Source organism: Cydia splendana, chromosome 4, assembly GCF_910591565.1.
Source record: "Cydia splendana chromosome 4, ilCydSple1.2, whole genome shotgun sequence".
Taxonomy (NCBI): Eukaryota; Metazoa; Arthropoda; class Insecta; order Lepidoptera; family Tortricidae; genus Cydia; species Cydia splendana.
This window is the reverse complement of record NC_085963.1, coordinates 18,286,639-18,303,310: the sequence shown is the minus strand read 5'-3', so window position 1 is coordinate 18,303,310 and position 16,672 is coordinate 18,286,639. Positions and strand designations below refer to the sequence as shown.

At 39.4% G+C, this 16,672-nt stretch overlaps 1 protein-coding gene across 1 annotated transcript in view; it reads left to right on the top strand.

The window, feature by feature from the left end:
- The first annotated feature begins 43 nt into the window (after positions 1 to 43).
- LOC134790153 (lysine-specific demethylase 6A) overlaps positions 44 to 16,672 on the top strand; it is a 41,605-nt gene continuing 24,976 nt past the window's right edge. The window contains exons 1-4 of the mRNA XM_063760953.1: positions 44 to 232; positions 591 to 696; positions 2,973 to 3,081; positions 4,800 to 4,908. Of these exons, the coding sequence (XP_063617023.1) occupies positions 168 to 232; positions 591 to 696; positions 2,973 to 3,081; positions 4,800 to 4,908 (389 nt within the window). The 5' untranslated portion in view covers positions 44 to 167. The remainder of the gene's footprint in view (positions 233 to 590; positions 697 to 2,972; positions 3,082 to 4,799; positions 4,909 to 16,672) is intronic.

The following is a 16,672-nucleotide window of genomic DNA, read 5'->3' as shown; positions in this document are numbered from 1 at the left end:
TTTAAGTCTCCCGCTCTTTGTGTGTTCCTTATCTGGGGATAGTAAATGACATCAAACTTTGGAAAAAAGTCTTATTCTACTTTCCTCATAATTTCTAACATAATAATGTCTTCAGTGTGATAAAAACCGCGTTAAAACTATATTATTGATGATAAGCTTTCGGTAAGATGGACGAGAAGGAAGAGTTACATCTAACCTCTCAAGAGCTACAAGTTTTATCGGAGCTTGATAGGTAAGCAAGCTTTGAATGTTTTTCAGAGTTCTTAACATTGTAATTACTACACTGTTGTAGTTATTTGTAAAGTGTAACATGAGTTTTACACAGAACTACGTAGCGTACATTTGTGTACATAATACATCTACTGTGCGTCTACTCTTTCAAAATACGTCGGCTGTTGACATGCAGTGGCTCGTATTTTCATAATTTTAGTTAAAGGTTTACAGTAGGACGAGATTCATGAAGAAAAATGGTTTATTGAAGTAAACTTGTGACAAATAAATAAATACAATAACAATAGAGCTATAACTAACCTAACAAGAACAAACATACAGTGAACATCAATCATAATATTCTTTTCTCCAAATTTCAGTCGCCAGTTTGGCTTCCTAAAGCTTCGTGGCAGTGAACATGTTCGGACCAGAGCTCTTATTCTCAAAGCTGTCAAATATTTGGAGGGAATGTTGGTACAAGTTAAGGTAATGTTACATTTGCATACATACAGAAAGCTTACTGGTTCTATCATACTAAATTAATATTATCGTAGATAGCAGTTACTTTTAGATACAATTTCTATTTTTAAACCCATACAAAACTATAAAGAGTAGGTAATTTCCCATTTTGACAGACAAACTTGACGTGTCATTAAATGGAGCTGTCATAGATGTAGTAGACCAGGTAAAATGTCTCGGTGTGCGCATTGACTCCCATCTAAATTGGAAACATGAGCTGGAGGTTGTCGAGAGCTCTATTGCATCAGCATGCTATGCCTTACGGTGTCTCAGGGAGGTCATGGGAATTGATCAGCTCAAGACAGTCTATTACGCTTTGATAGAATCTAAGCTAAGATATAGCATTAAACTCTGGGGAAACAGCTACCAGTATAATATTAACAGGGCTCTTATAATACAAAAGAGAGCAGTTCGTACTATGTTTCGCATACCTCCTTGGGTTTCATGTAGACATTTTTTTAAAGAATTAGGAATTCTCACGGTACCTAGCTTGTATGTCTTGCTGCTGCTCACAAAGCTTCTTAAGAACGAGTCTTGTGAAGAGCAATATGAACGCTTACTTACGCGCACCAAAAATATGAAAGTTATGTTCTGTCCTAGACTCGAGGTTGCTGCGCATTCCGTTGCTCATCAAGCCATAAGCCTTTATAACAGATTGCCTACTGAACTAAAAATCATTACGGATCACTCGCTGTTTCATAGGGAATTGAAAAGATTTTTATTGAGAAGTTGCTTTTACACAGTGGATGAAATTTATGATAATGTTTAAGATTTAGGATTATCTTTACCTTTTATTAAGTGTTTAATAATTTTAGTTTTAAGCCATGTATTTCAAACACAATACCTGTATTGTTTTATTGAATAAATATATGACTATGACTATGACTATTGTGACGTCACATGCTAGTGTTTCATATAAGTAATTTCCATAGTAGCAAAATTGCTTTGACGGTTCGAAAAAAGAAACTGATCTGACTAGTGGTCAAATACCCTATTCCCATTCCCATTTTATTAATTTTGTGTGTTTTTATGTTTTAATTTTAATATTAGCTGCATGTTTGTTTGTTGTTGTTGTTCTTGTAGTTTTAAGTTATTTATAACATAATTCAAACACAATGTAAAATTGTTTTAGGGGTCATCCATTAATTACGTCACACGTTTAGGGGGAGGGAGGGGGTCAAGAAAATGTGACATATTGTGACATGGGGGAGGGGGGAGACACAAACTTTGTGACGTCACTTTAACTTCATCAGTAACCGAAATTTTTTTTTTTAATTATTTTATCGCTGTACATTTAAATAACAAGTTTTTAAAACGATAATCGTATTAATTCTTTTAATTTTCTTTCCTAAGCAGTTTTGGGTTATAAAATTACTAATATTTATATCGTCAAAAATATTTTGATAAAATATTAATAATACTTAGGTACTTACTTAATTGGATTTGGCGATTTCGTAGAAAAAATGTGACGTCACACTAGGGGGGAGGGGTTTGCCAAATGTGACCAAATGTGACAAGTGGGGGGGAGGGGTCAAAAAACCTAGAAATTCGTGTGACGTAATTAATGGATGACCCCTTATGAATAAATAAATGAAATGAATAATGAATATACCAGTAGAAATTTTATCAGTGAGGTTATTAACACTTTTACTGTTGCTAATTAACCTGCTTAGTTGGATTGATTTAAAAAAACTAGTAACATAAAACTGTTGTTGCGCTTCAAAATTCCACTATACAATCTGTAATTTTTTTTGAAAAGAAGACCTTATGTATAGTTTTCGTGGTTTAATTGTGATTTTCATAAATCAAGCCCATGTCGGAATTTACAAGCGCAGCAATAGCTTGGTTAATAGTCCAAGCCGGCTTGCACATTAGAGAAGGTGTGTGCCCAGCAGAGCTTAAGTCCCATATAGGCTGAAATATTTATTATATGTATATGCCAGTAAGTCGGGTTTTGGTTAGACTCTCAAATATATAAGCCTACAATTGGAGGGATGTTTACAAAAACAACATAACTGACTACACTGGTTGACACCTGAAATGATTAACAATGTTCTTAAAAAAGTGTTAACCGCTCTAAGCAGTCATGTTGTTTTTGTAAACATCCCTTCCATTGGCTCCCAAAATTATTATTAGTATTTAAAGATCATTAGTAACTGACACTCTTGTGGGATAATCCTCTACTATTCACAACATAATTACATACCTCTAACCTAAAACATACATATGTGTATTATCTTCAGGAGGAGGACAGAGCTAGCTCACCCGGAGCCCGAAGGGATATCTGCATAGATCCCAAGACGTACTGCAAGTTGGGACACTTCCATCTACTCCTAGAGGACTATGCTAAAGGTTAATATTTTTTTTTATAACGGGATGATGTGCAACCTATACTTAAAAATAATGTAGTAGGTAATACTACACTACTACATTATTACTATAGAGCTCATTATGGGGGTGACATTGTCACTGCGTGACGAACCCCATCCTTTAAAAAAACATATATATAAAAAAAGAGTTTATTCTGAACATTAGTGAAATATAGCCATCTTGCACACAACCTATATTTTAAGTAGTAGAAATAGATGTACTCACCACTCAACATTGGGTGAAATAGAAACTTATAATTGGTGTAGGATAATATAAGCAGATACTGAGATGGAGTAAAATTACAGATTACTATTACAAAATTAAATGTACATATCAACGCTTAAGAATCAATACTGTCTAAGTAACAAAAATACAATTTTACAAAATAGACTTTAATTTCATACAAAATTGTATTTTTGTTACTTAGACAGTATATTGATTCTTAAGCGTCGATATATTAATTATCTAGTCTCTAACAAAGTTGAGAACTGCAATTTCAAATGAATCCCATGTCCATCTGTGGCCAGGGCCGTCTTAAACTGTGCTGGGGCCCTTGGGCACAAGAATTCGGGCCCCTTTGGAAAGTAAAGAAAGCGAATTAAACTAACGTTTTTCTACAATGATTTTCTATTTATTATGGGTAATCTAATATACTGTTACTGTCTGTCCATCGAGGCCCCCTGAGGATGGGGGCCCTGGGCACGGGCCCCGTGTGCCCTTATGGTAAAGATGGTACTGTCTATGCCTGTAATTTTTTTTTCTAACTGGTGTAGCAATAGATAGTAGCTTGAAAGGATATGAATATCATTTGGTCTGCCCAAACGTATTCTGTTTCACATAAATTCCATGGTGGCTAGCTATAATCTAATCATTTTGACAGTTTGAAAACATAAAATAGAATCAGGGGTCTCTAAAACTATGGTCCAGCGCAGCGCCAAGCCGGCCGGCGATAAGAGCCCTATTCCATACAATCGGGCCCCCAAAAAAGGAAGCATGCGTGACCGTAGGCTTTAGAGCATTTAGTAACTGGAGACGTCATGGCTGTCATTTTCTGTACAAAAAAGTCTGCCGATTATGGCGGGGGAGGGGACGTCAAATGTATTGCTATTTCTACATGATTTCTACGTAACGTACAAATAGCCATGTCAGTCCATACAAAACATTGCACAATCGTGCATGGTTTTCGGCAGAGGGGTAAGCTCTTAAAGGCGACTCCAGTTATTAAATGCTCTAAGCCGTAGGTCTGGGGTCAAAAAGACAAAATGTTTGGGAGGTTAAATAAATAAATAAAACCCTCCAGAAAGTAAAATACCTCATGTACAATAGCGTTCAAAAGTGCATGGATAGATGTCGACCGTAATTCCTTAATATTACGGTTGAAACATCTCCATGCACTTTTGAACGCCAGTGTACATAAAAAGTATTAAAACTAAAAACAATATGAAATAAATCCAAGAAACAAAAAAGTAACTACATTTATATTGCAACTTTTAATGAGAACAGAAGAATCTTTAATACAGTTAAAGGAAAGAAATAAATGGAAAGCTATGGAGGAGGCCTGCATCAAAGGACGAGTTGAATGAATTAATATTTTCTATGTAACTGCAAACTTCTTCAATTATAAAAGCTATTTACAAATAAATGAATTGTCTCTGGTTCAACTACTTACCAGTTTTTAATAAATATTTGTTTTCCACCAGCCATGTCAGCATACCAGAAGTTCTACGCGCTGGAGCAGGACAACTGGAAGGACCCTTTGTTTCTGTACGGGCTGGGGCTCTGTTACTACCACTATAACGCCTTCGAATGGTAAGTTCATAATTTTTATTAAAAAAAAAACTACGGGTTGCACTCCGGGAGTGCCGGCAGAAGTGAAAACTCAATGACATTGTAACAGTTACATTGTACAGTTAGTTGCGTCTTACGTCAAAATATTAATAACAGCGCCATCTAGTGCAAAATGTCTGTAGCACTATGTATAATTGAGGTTACCGCCATCTAGCGTTATTTCGTCGCATTACTTGAAACCCCTAAGCACATCACTGTTAGTACTCAAGTTATATTAGTACCAGTTAGAGGTAAACTCACTAGATGGCATTTAAATCACGTAACGTTTGTTACGTGTCCGTCACACGTGACGTCACGTCTTACGCTCTCGCGAGTTTAATTTTTTTTCCCCATCACAAAAAGTGCACAGCGCGCCGCTAAAGAAGTTTTCACTTCAAAAAATACTTTCTGTAAACTCAGGCAAAGAGAATTTGAAATAGAGAGTTACTGTCATGGTAAATTATGTAGCTACAGTACATTTACTGCCATCTTTCGACAGACGATTAAAACTGTTAGAACGCCATTTGACTTTGATCATTATTCTTTCACTGATATGTGTTAACTTGTATTTAACAATATTGTGTATTTAATATTAACGCCATCTACTCCAGAGTAGGCTGAAGGTCGCTCGAAAAGATTGCACCATACCTTTGACCTATAGTCAAGTAGTTGGCGGTAATATTAATATTTAATAAGTTAACACATATCAGTGAAAGAATAAGGATCGAAGTCAAATGGCGTTCTAATAGTTTTATGTTCTGTCGAAAGATGGCAGTAAATTTACAGTGGCTACATAATTTACTTGGACATTCCGTCTCTATACGCTCTATTCTCTTTGACTCAGGTTACAGATGTAGTGCATAATTATTTTCCTTCGCATTTTCACGGAAACGTACGAACGTGTCTTGCTATTTCAGTCAGTCTCTGTACAAAAAGTACTGAGGTTGATTGAAGTAGCATGACAAATACGAACGTTTCCGAGAAAATACGAAGGAAATCAATTAATATCATACATTTATGGTCTAAATTCTCAAGCTCTTTCGTCCCTTCTAACTCTTGCGGTTATACTCACTTCACTTACAGAAGGTCAGTGGCGTAGCGTGAACTAATCTAGCCGTGGGCGAAGTCGCGTCTGCGAGGCCCTTTTCTTTCAATGTGTATTCCCAAGATAATAAAAACGGTTGGCTTACACAAGGCCCCTTTAAGTGCGAGACCGTGGGCAAGGGCCCACCGGCCCACGCCTAGCTACGCCACTGCAGAAGGTCGGTAGAGCAGCAGGAGTGAAGCCCTTCCTTTCTGACTGTGTCTGAGCGAAATACGTATACAAATATGAGAGTTCTAGGATGGTCTTCCAACCAAAAATTATATATGTCTTCTCCACATAATGTTAAAAATTATAAGTCGAATCCCAGGGATTTCCAAACTGGTGTGGTGAAAAGAAAGTTTATTTAAATGACTTGTTAATAATCTATGTTGGACTATAGTCGTAGTATAGGACTATGGTTACCTGAGTTTAGGGTTATTATTATTAAATAGATAGAACCGCAATTAGGTATGGGCACCAGATTTGATTTGAGGTCACACAAAAACTTATATCGGGATTTTTAAATGAGTGATTTTTAGGGTTCCGTACCCAAAGGGTAAAAACGGGACCCTATTACTAAGACTCCGCTGTCCGACTGTCCGTCTATCTGTACGTCCGTCTGTCTGTCTGTCACCAAGCTGTATCTCATGAACCGTGCGACGACAGTAGGTTATCTTTACCTTTACCCTTCCTATAAAATGATTGTTGATTATTTTTAGGATGAGAAGTTAAAATCTCGTACAAAAACCTCACCGCGGCGCATATCTTAAAATTTAAAAATTGCATTTTTTAACAATTAAAATTATATTTAAATGTGAAATTGTGTATGTTTTTTAAGTAAGTAATCACACAAAAACTAGGTAGTGGCTCTTGAGTTGTAGACCTCGCGAGCATAACTTAAAACTGAATGAATTTTGAAATGCCATTTTGAAAAAATCCAAAAATGAACGGACAAAAAAATCTGTTATACATCGAACTTGCTCACAAAATTTGACGAAAATCGGTCGACAATTGCGACCTGTACGGTTACCATCAGTTTGTCACTGACGTAAACGCCGTCGAGAACGTAATTTACTTTCTATACATCCCGTTTGCACTAATATGCGAGTGCGAGCGAGATGTATAGAAAGTAAATTACGTTCTCGACGGCGTTTATGTCAGTGACAAACTAATGGTAACCGTACAGTAGGGAGAACATCCAGTTCAGACATACGAAAGCATTTTTGCCTAAACCGGACTAACACACCATCCTTTTTGCCTTTATAAACTGAAATCAATATCATACACCAAAGAAAATGTGACCAAATCCACCGGTAGCCGAGGCGGGAATGGATGGATTTGGTCACATTTGCTTTGGTGTTTGTCTATTTCAGTTTATATTTTAAATATAGTAGTGTGTATCTACTTAAAAAACAAATCAAAATATTTTCATAAAATAATTCGCGATAAACTCAAAAACTACTGAACGGATTTTCATGCGGTTTTCCCCTATCAATAGAGTAATTCTTGAGGTAGGTTTAGGTGTATAATTTGTTAAGGTTTACTCGTGCGAAGCCGGGGCGGGTCGCTAGTAAGAAATAAACGCCATTTATTTTAAAACGTCTCACAATACTTTCACATCCAAAGTATCGATTCGTAACACGATATCCTCTTTCTATTAAATATGTATGCAGGAATAAACGTTCGAGGAAACCGTCCGGAAGGCAACCGGTACAAGTGGTATTTATAGAAAAGAAATGCAAGGGGAACCAACATCAGTTAATTATTTTAATGAAAGACTTGCGCGTTTCTGACTTGTTTTTGACTCGAAGTAATATTTTCTAATTAATCTCAGTGAAATGTCCCCTCGCGTATAAATCCCTAACAGGTGGTTAAGTCCCTTAAAGTTATGGGATGCATAAAGCTGGGGTGGATTTTATTGTATGCAGATTTTTCCGGAGTTCGCACATAATAAACTACTGCGCAGTACGCAACTACGCAGTGGGTTAAACGTTATTCAACTTCGAGCTTAATGTGATAAACTAAATTTTCACCTCAGCAACTCGAACAAGGGTACTTTGCTTCTTAAAAACAGTGAGCAAAATGCGATTTTGCTCACTGAGTCATTTTGTCTCACTCAGTGAGCAAAATCGCATTTTGCTCACTGAGTGTGTCTCAGTCAGTGAGCAAAATCTCATTTTGCTGAGTGAGACAAAATTACATTCAAGTTACCTTTATAGTCAAATGTCATTTCAACATGCGGGGTCTAATACAAGTTCGATATACTGGGGTTCTATTATCTCTGTCCCTCTAGGTATGTTCTCACTGCTTAGGGTGAAAAATTTTGTGTACTACACGAGATCAAAGTTATTTACATCTCGTGCGCTTTTGAATCCCTTACTACGCTCAAGATTCTAAATTAGATTCACTCGCTACGCTCGTGAATCTATTATAGAATCTTTCGCTTGCACGGGACTCAAAATAAGCACTCGAAGAAATATCAAACTTTGATCTCTTGTTGTACAAATAACTATTTAAATTTTTTATTTCTCTGCTGAAACAAAAATCTTCATGTAAGGAACACGAGATGTTCTTCCTAAAATATAGGATATTGGTTGTTGCAGTTCGTTGTACTTATTTTATAATTGTTGATGTACATATTATTATAATTTTTGCTTGTATGTAAATTCAATGTTGCCGTGTAAAAGTGCCCTTGTGGCCTATTTGATGAAAAAGATGTTGAAGTTTATTACTTATTAGGGTTTTACCTACATCTCATAGTACAATTTTGAGTTATGATTTTTTTAATGGAAGTAATGAGTTCCTTGCTCGCATTATGTTTGGGTCCTGTTTGTTTTTGTTGTTGGGTTTGGTGTCGGCACATCGGTCGCGCGGTCGCGCGGGCGATCCTAGGTCCTAGTCCTCGGTGCTCGGTCCTCGGTCGTCGGTCGACATTCGTGATTCACCGGACGTAGGACGCGCGGCGCGGGCGCGAGGGGCGTAGGGCCGCGGGCGGGCGGCGGGGCGCGGGGAGGTGCACGCTGCAGCGAGGTCGTCGCTCGCGAGCGCCGCGCGAGCCAGTCGGGAGCGGGATGCGGTGACGTAAGCTGCACCGGCGCGGGCCGCGAGCGTAGTGTAGATCGGGATTTGTCGTGATCGTATGTGACGAGTGCTGAACCATCCTGTGTGATCTGAGTCTGACCGAGTGCTTGTGCTGAATAACGACGACCCCGCTCGACACTACCTGGGCCGCTGCGGCCATTGCCACCTCCGGACCCCAGGATCCCCGAAATGGTGAGTGCGGTCGAAGCCACCGCTAGTTTGTTTACGTCGCTTCGTGACATCTCTTTCTCTCTCGCACGACCTGCCGCCCGTATCCCGACGTCGCGCTCGCTCACACGCGACTCCTTTCTATTGTTTTGTTTCTTCCGAAATACAGAGAGCAGACACCTACGTCGAGTCGGCTGCACGAAGCCTGATCCGACGAGAGGTCGCGTTTTTGTGCATGTGTGCATATTTTTTTGGGTGTATTTTCGCAGGTAGCCGGAGCCCTCAGTCATTCATCCCTACATGTGTTGGTACAAGGGAAGGGCAATGTGATTAAAGTTATGTACAGTTTTATTTTTATACACAATGAGGGTGATAGGGCGATCGTAGTCGTTTGTTTTTAGTTTCAATATTACATAACTTAGTACCTACCATTAAGATTGGAAATCCAGGGGTAGTGAACATGTGAGGGTGCGTGTGGCTAGTAAACAATAAAGCGGCACCGCATAAAATATAGGTCGGTAGTGTGGTCGGAACGGCACGCGATACTTGGCTTGCTAACTCGCCCTTCTAACACTCAAGTTATTGCACTATTGCATTATACTTCATTGTTCCCCGAGCTAACGGTCCCGGGCCCAACGGAGTAGCCGAACGGAGTAACCGGACATTCTTGCAAGGTTTAGCAACAGACTGAGCTAGCTTGATGAAAGTTAACTACGTGCCCATTTCTAGTACGGATGTGCATATTTGCACTCATTCTTGGCGATCTAAAAAGTTTTCTATGTCCTGACGTTAGTGGTTATTATTTGCTAATTAGCTACAGCTTACTAATATAACGTTAAATTTATAAATATCAGTCTAAAATCGTATGATCATCGCATAAACAAACATTACTATGTTGTCAAATTGCAACATTTTGTAGCCCGCGAAACTCTGTACTATTTATGACTTAAGCGTCATTCATTAATTCGACTTACTCATACATACAATGCGTGGTTTCTGCGTACTACGGACTAGATAACGATGAGTAAACCATACAAGGAGGACAATCCTTACAATTTGTACGTCAGCGTAACTCAGTGAGTCATGACCGTTCGCTAAGTTTTCGCGCACTTTTTCTTACGTCACTGCTCTGTTGACCGCGCGATGCAATATGGAAATCCATTATAGCTTAATTAAACCGTTCGGCACGTAATTCCCCGTTAAGGGAAAACCACAGTAATTCCAAAAAAATATCACAATGGAATCTGTGGGAAAACTTAGCGATTCACTTGTTTCATGGAACTAGAGTCAGATGTAGTGCATAATTGATTTCCATCGTATTTTCTCGGAAACTTCTTCAGTCAACCTCAGTACTTTTTGTACCGACTGACTGAATTAGCATGACACGTTCGTGCGTTTCCGTGAAAAAACGATGGAAAATTATTATTCACTACCTCTTGTACTTGTACCTACCTATTTCGTAAAATGAACGTCACAACCGTTTCGTTAGATTAGCTTTATCTTGTTCCTATGTTGTATCTAATATTACATTATATTATTATATTTATACCTGTATCGTTATCACGGTTCGCAACCGGTTTCCGCATTATCCACGCAACGCCGCGGCCACTAACGGTATCCTATTCCTACTCCGAAGCACTCCTATACCAGTATAGCAGCCAGATGGTGCTAGTTTTAGCGGAACTATTCTATAGCTATACTAGGCTAGTTTCCTTTAGGCTGTTTCACAGTAATCATGGAATTAATAGTAGAATGTTCGGAAAACAGGTCAAACTAAGCGCTTTCGACAATTTTTAAATTAGCGAAACTTATTTAAATGAGATGCCTTGTCCATAGCAAATTGGTACGTCATCGTATGTCTTTACTCTCTTAGTAGTAAATTGGTTCACCGATGTTTTATTCAAAAGAGGCTATTAGATTCATTATTCATTAAACCCTGACGTGGTTACATTAAAATATTTTATGCTTATACATTTCTTGTGTCAAGTTAGAAAAACTGTAAAACGATGTTCCGATTAGTCTAAACACGATAAATATTTTTCTTCGTATTATTATTTATTATTCATGTATTCGGTTCCTCTTCCTTGTAACATTATAGCTTCAGTATTCCCACATCGTCGTCAACGTCAATACTACATTTAGAATTCTACATACATAAACGTTGAATCCACGTACAAAAAGTTTTAGAATGCTGACAAGTACCTAATTAAAATTTCTACGCTCCATTTGGCTCGTAATATTGATGGTATACTCATTTCTTACATACCCATTTCTTGGGTTTATATAATATACAGTACCTATAAATAATATGCGTCTCAATCCCGTCTCACTCATGTCTGAGGATGGTGATTCATGACCATATTATTTGTGAGTGGATCGCCTCTTAGAGACTGCATGCACTCAGGATTGGGTCGCTTCAGCCCAGTGGCATTTTTTCATCGCGTTTGCCCTCCACAGATCCAAGTAGGTATAATTCGTTGATTCAGACAATGCTTAGGTCCATGACCGCACGATATATCCAAAGAAACAACCACATTAACCACAACGACCTATCACTTGACAGGGATCCCCAACTCGTTTGGAAATGCCGAGTTCCTTTAAATTAGGAAATAATACCTAACAGTCCTAGATACGATAGGTATATATAGAACACAAGATATGGCTGATTTAATGGATATTTTAGAGAATATCCATGAGAACGTGATTGTTTTTTCTGGCACTGCACACTTTCTGGGCGTCACATTGCTCGTATCACTAATGGCCTTACCGGTTACTTTATAGGCTTATTTATGACTTCCCAAGTCATTATTCAGCGTAAATTGCCACTATATTCTAGCAGCAGTTCATTAGCATCGTATAATTTAAAGTCCTGTGTGACATTTGCCAGTCAGCTGCTAGTATTAAAACGTAGACTGACCATAGGCATAGGATATGTAATAGCAAGTACATGGTTTAGCAGCTTGTGTGTAGCGCGTGCCACGGGCAGGTGTCTTGCCGGCTGCTTCCCCACCTGTCACTACAAGCTGCTTACTAGTCTTTGTTTCTACTTTACCACCCCGCCACCCCTGAGAAATCATGACCCTTCAAAGCGCATCTGTCCTCTTAAACCAGTTTCATAGTTTAAAGGATCTTCCGGAAGCAGTTATTTACCCGCATCGTGTTACAATTCCAAACTTGAATAATTAAAAAAAAAACGGATAATGAGTCCGACGGTCACTGGCTAGACGGGCTAGCTCGCATCATGCAGGCTCAAATGACATTTAATTAACTTATCGGTCAATGCTTGCTGTATCTACATGAGACAGAAATATACATAGTATAATTGCATACGTTACTACGCAGTGTAGTAAATAAACAGAGACGTAGAAAGCGATAAAATTTCCCGACGGCGCACGCTCGTTGGCGGTTTAATTGCATTTGGTGGGTAATTTCACCATTACCGGCGAACTTTTCCGGTGATCTGTGCCGTGTTTAACTCGTGCGCCGGTTTCTCTCAAATATTTGCTCGTCGGTCATGTTAAATTTGTGTTCCCCACGTGTTACAGTAACGCTCAACAAAATACATTGTATGTTGCCGTCGTATAGTTTTATTTTAATCCTTTTTGAAACGCGTTGATGCTCTATCAGGTGTGTGAAGCTTGTGTACAACTTGAAAAAGATCTGGGCCGTGTATTAACAATGGATATTTCAGAAATTTTCCCGGATCTGCGAGACATAGAGATGATGCTACATATTTTATTCCTGACGGTTATGTTGGGGATGTAAATAGGTAGGTGCTTTATATTCTCGAAGGTTTTTATGTCAGTAAAAGTATAGGTACTTTGTTTGGATAAATAATGTGACATTAAAATTGTAAATGTTAGGGACGGCTCGGCACGGGACGGTCTGGTATTTTTATGCGATTCGCGAATGGCAAGTTTAATGCACTTTTTGTTGGCGACGGCGCGTGCCACATTAGCGCGTGCAATTAACAGGATGATGCACTTTGCTGTTTACAAGTTTAACAACAGTCCCCAGGCCAGTTTTCTCGAGCAAACCGGTATAAGTGTGGTCTCCGGTTATCAATATTTCCTACGTATTTCGACTCCAATGTTAAACTGGAGACGTTCTTACAGTCGAAAAAAAAAAATGCTTAGGAATTAGGTAACTAGTGGCAGCTCATTTTGCAAATCAATGTCATTCTCGTTGTTTGTTCTCGAACTGTTTCTATATGTAGAAAATCTCAAATTTATGCCTATAAATAAAACATGCTTACAATATGGCCTCGAAATACCTTATAAATAGGAAACTATTGACGATAAAGATAAAAATATGTATGTGACATGTGTTGATCTGACAGCCCCTCGCTTACATAAGTTATATAGGTACCTATGTATCAGGTGCTCAAATATATTTTTTTCCCATTTCAAAACAATAATAAAGTATTTTAACTATTATTCTTATTCGATCATACTATGAAAAGTTTGAAGTATGAACTCTTCGTGTGACAAGTTACATAACATAACAAACCATAGATTTACACAAGGCAAAGTCAGTCAGTTAGCAACAGAGTAGCGGCAAAACCGGAATTTAATTACGGAGCATCTAACTCCGCCGGTATGCGAAAAACCATAACGCAACTATTATAGCGGTGCGCGAGTTCAATCTGTAGATGTAAATTAGCTTGGTGTAGTAGCTTTAGGGGGCCAGTGCATCTCGCGCGGGTGTGGCGGGCTCTTCGATCGGGCCTGGGCCAAGTCACGTACGCACTCGACGCACAAACCTGCGCGGGCCCGCTCGCGCACCGCTCACAGCCCTCGAAGGGCGTATGCATTATTAGCTAGGTCGCTGTTCTAATCGCTTGCAAAACCAGCATAACTACGCGCTATTTTCACACATTTCATAGTTACAGTTACACTGGTTAGTAAGAGTGTTTGGTTCGCCAGCGCTCGTCAAACATTAGAGAACAGGAACACACAGCCCGGCCCCTTCCACTCGGCCCGAATCTCCCTTCGCCCTTCGCGTTCGAGCTTAGCTCGACGTTCCCACACCCCGGTGTGAGGGGCGCATTTCTTCGACTATTACAAAACTCTAGTCCTGTGACGTAATTTGCGTTTTATTAAGAAGTGGGTCAGAGGAGGGCAGGCGTGCGGTCGTCGACACTAACGGCTCGCTATTTATACCTGCCGCGTAGTGCACCGGAACTCTGTGCACTCGCTGCATCCGAGCCGAGCGAGGCGCCCTGTCAATGACCTTACCACGAACGCGAGCTTCCTACATCACCGAAATAAAGCTCTCCTTGTTATAAGCTCGCTTAAACCCTTATGATATCCACGGTTACCTGATATATTCGACAAATATTTTGTATTTTCCTCTCTCTGAGTATATTTGCCACGGGATTTCAATATTAAGACAAAATCTTTGAGGAAAATTGAATTTGGGGTTTTTCATTATGAGATTATAGCGAATATAGCGGTTTATATAAGGATAAAGTAATATCTCATCCACGCGGTTCTACTTTCAAACTGAGTCAAAGTTGCCTATTATTCTCCTACACAAACGATATCGTAGCTGGTAGGGCGTCCATTGCGAAAGGGCATGCCGCAACCGGCTGCCCTTCGGCTTGGTTTACGTAAGAAAACTAAGCCCACATTGCTAGGCTGGCTGTATTCTCATTACTTTTCGAGTGCAGGCTTTTCGAGCTCTTGGGAAAACCATTGTAACAGGGTTCTCATGATCCATACCAAATTTGCATTATAAAGAGAGGACTCACACTGGTTTTTCTGAGCGGTGGACTTGACTAGCGGGTGTAATAGCACCCCTGAAGCCACCCACGCAGGGCGTGACCTCTGCGACCCACTTGCCCTAGTTTTTACACGTGCTAGGCAAACACGAGCCCTTTTTGTCTTTATAACGAGAATATTTCAGCTCCGAGCTTCCATGCCTATATTTGAAGACAGGAAATGTTTGCTAAGCCGACGATGACGTGCGATTAGGAATTCATTGTCAATTCATTGCAGGTGTGGCCACGATTATGACTACACCCGTGGCATTCATTAAAAAAGTAGTTCGTTGTGACTAAGCTAAGCTCCGCTTTCGTCACGTCGGTATGCTGAGAGCAACACTTAACTAAGAGTAACCCATCGAGAGCCATCGATATTTTCTAATGATTCTCTTTTAGCGTTTACTCCGGTTATATCCTCAGCAACTTTTCGACATTATCTTCTTCTTTAATATCATCATTTGTGAAACTATTCTGCCATTTATCGGGACATTGCGAAGGTAACAACCAAGCTATCGTTTCCCCAGTTTACATTGCTTCTTCGTGCTCATCTTCGCCAATGCTTGTATTTGTAAGTATAGTTTATATTTGGTATTTATTGCTGGAACAAACTTTTGAAGATTGTTTCCCAACTAACCTAACTTTAACAATTTTCCCCGACAAAATATGAACAACCGTACAAGCGCGAAACGCAGACGTTACGCAAGCGCGGTCAAATTCGCCAATTGTCTGAACGGTGTGCGTCCGCATTGCTAGGTCGCAATTCGGTCGCAAGTGCCTGCCGCGCTGGAATTTCCGCGAAATGTTGCATACGTCACGAGTCACGTGGTCGCGGGCGCGCCGGTACGTCACGCACAAGGCCGACTGACGACCGGCTAAATACGGTCATGACCATTAGGTACCTATGTATTATACTAATTAATTAGCATCACTTTCAATATTTAGAGCCCTGCTTCCTACAATTTTATTTTATTTATGCAATTATGGATGGATATTAGGGAACCCTTTTATTACGCTTAAACTGGTGGACAAATTAGGATAAAATTTGACATACCTATTTTATTAATTTAGATGGTAAACCATTATGGTTTACCAATTAAGATGGTAAACCATTATGGTTTACCATCTTAATTAATACATACGATCCTATTCATCTCGGGAAACATCATCTAAAGGGGTTTAACGGGTAATATGGAGGTGATGGAAATGTGCATGGGTGTGCTAAAGAGCGACTCGGACGAAATCGAGAGGAAAAGCTAATAAACAATATTACGCAAATAGGAGGTATGGGCACCTTTGCAAGTCAATTTGCAAAATAGGACGCTGAGAAGCGAGGGAACGCCGCAATAATACTTGAGCTGCAACACTTTCAACTTACCTGAAGTTTTGACACAAAATCGTGTTGCGTTTGGACTTCAGAGGCGTGTACGGAGGCCCTAATACGTAAAACAATCTCTGTTCCAAAGTGTTGGTCCGCAGTACGAACGCTGCACGAAAGGATCAATATTTCGCCCCATTATGCTAGGCTAGGATTCTGCAATTCATGCTGCAGACAAGTAAAATAAATGAAGCATGAATTTTCGTCGAACCATCAAATATTTACGAATTCCATTTACAGCACTTTACGCTATTAACTATTCTCTCGATGTTCC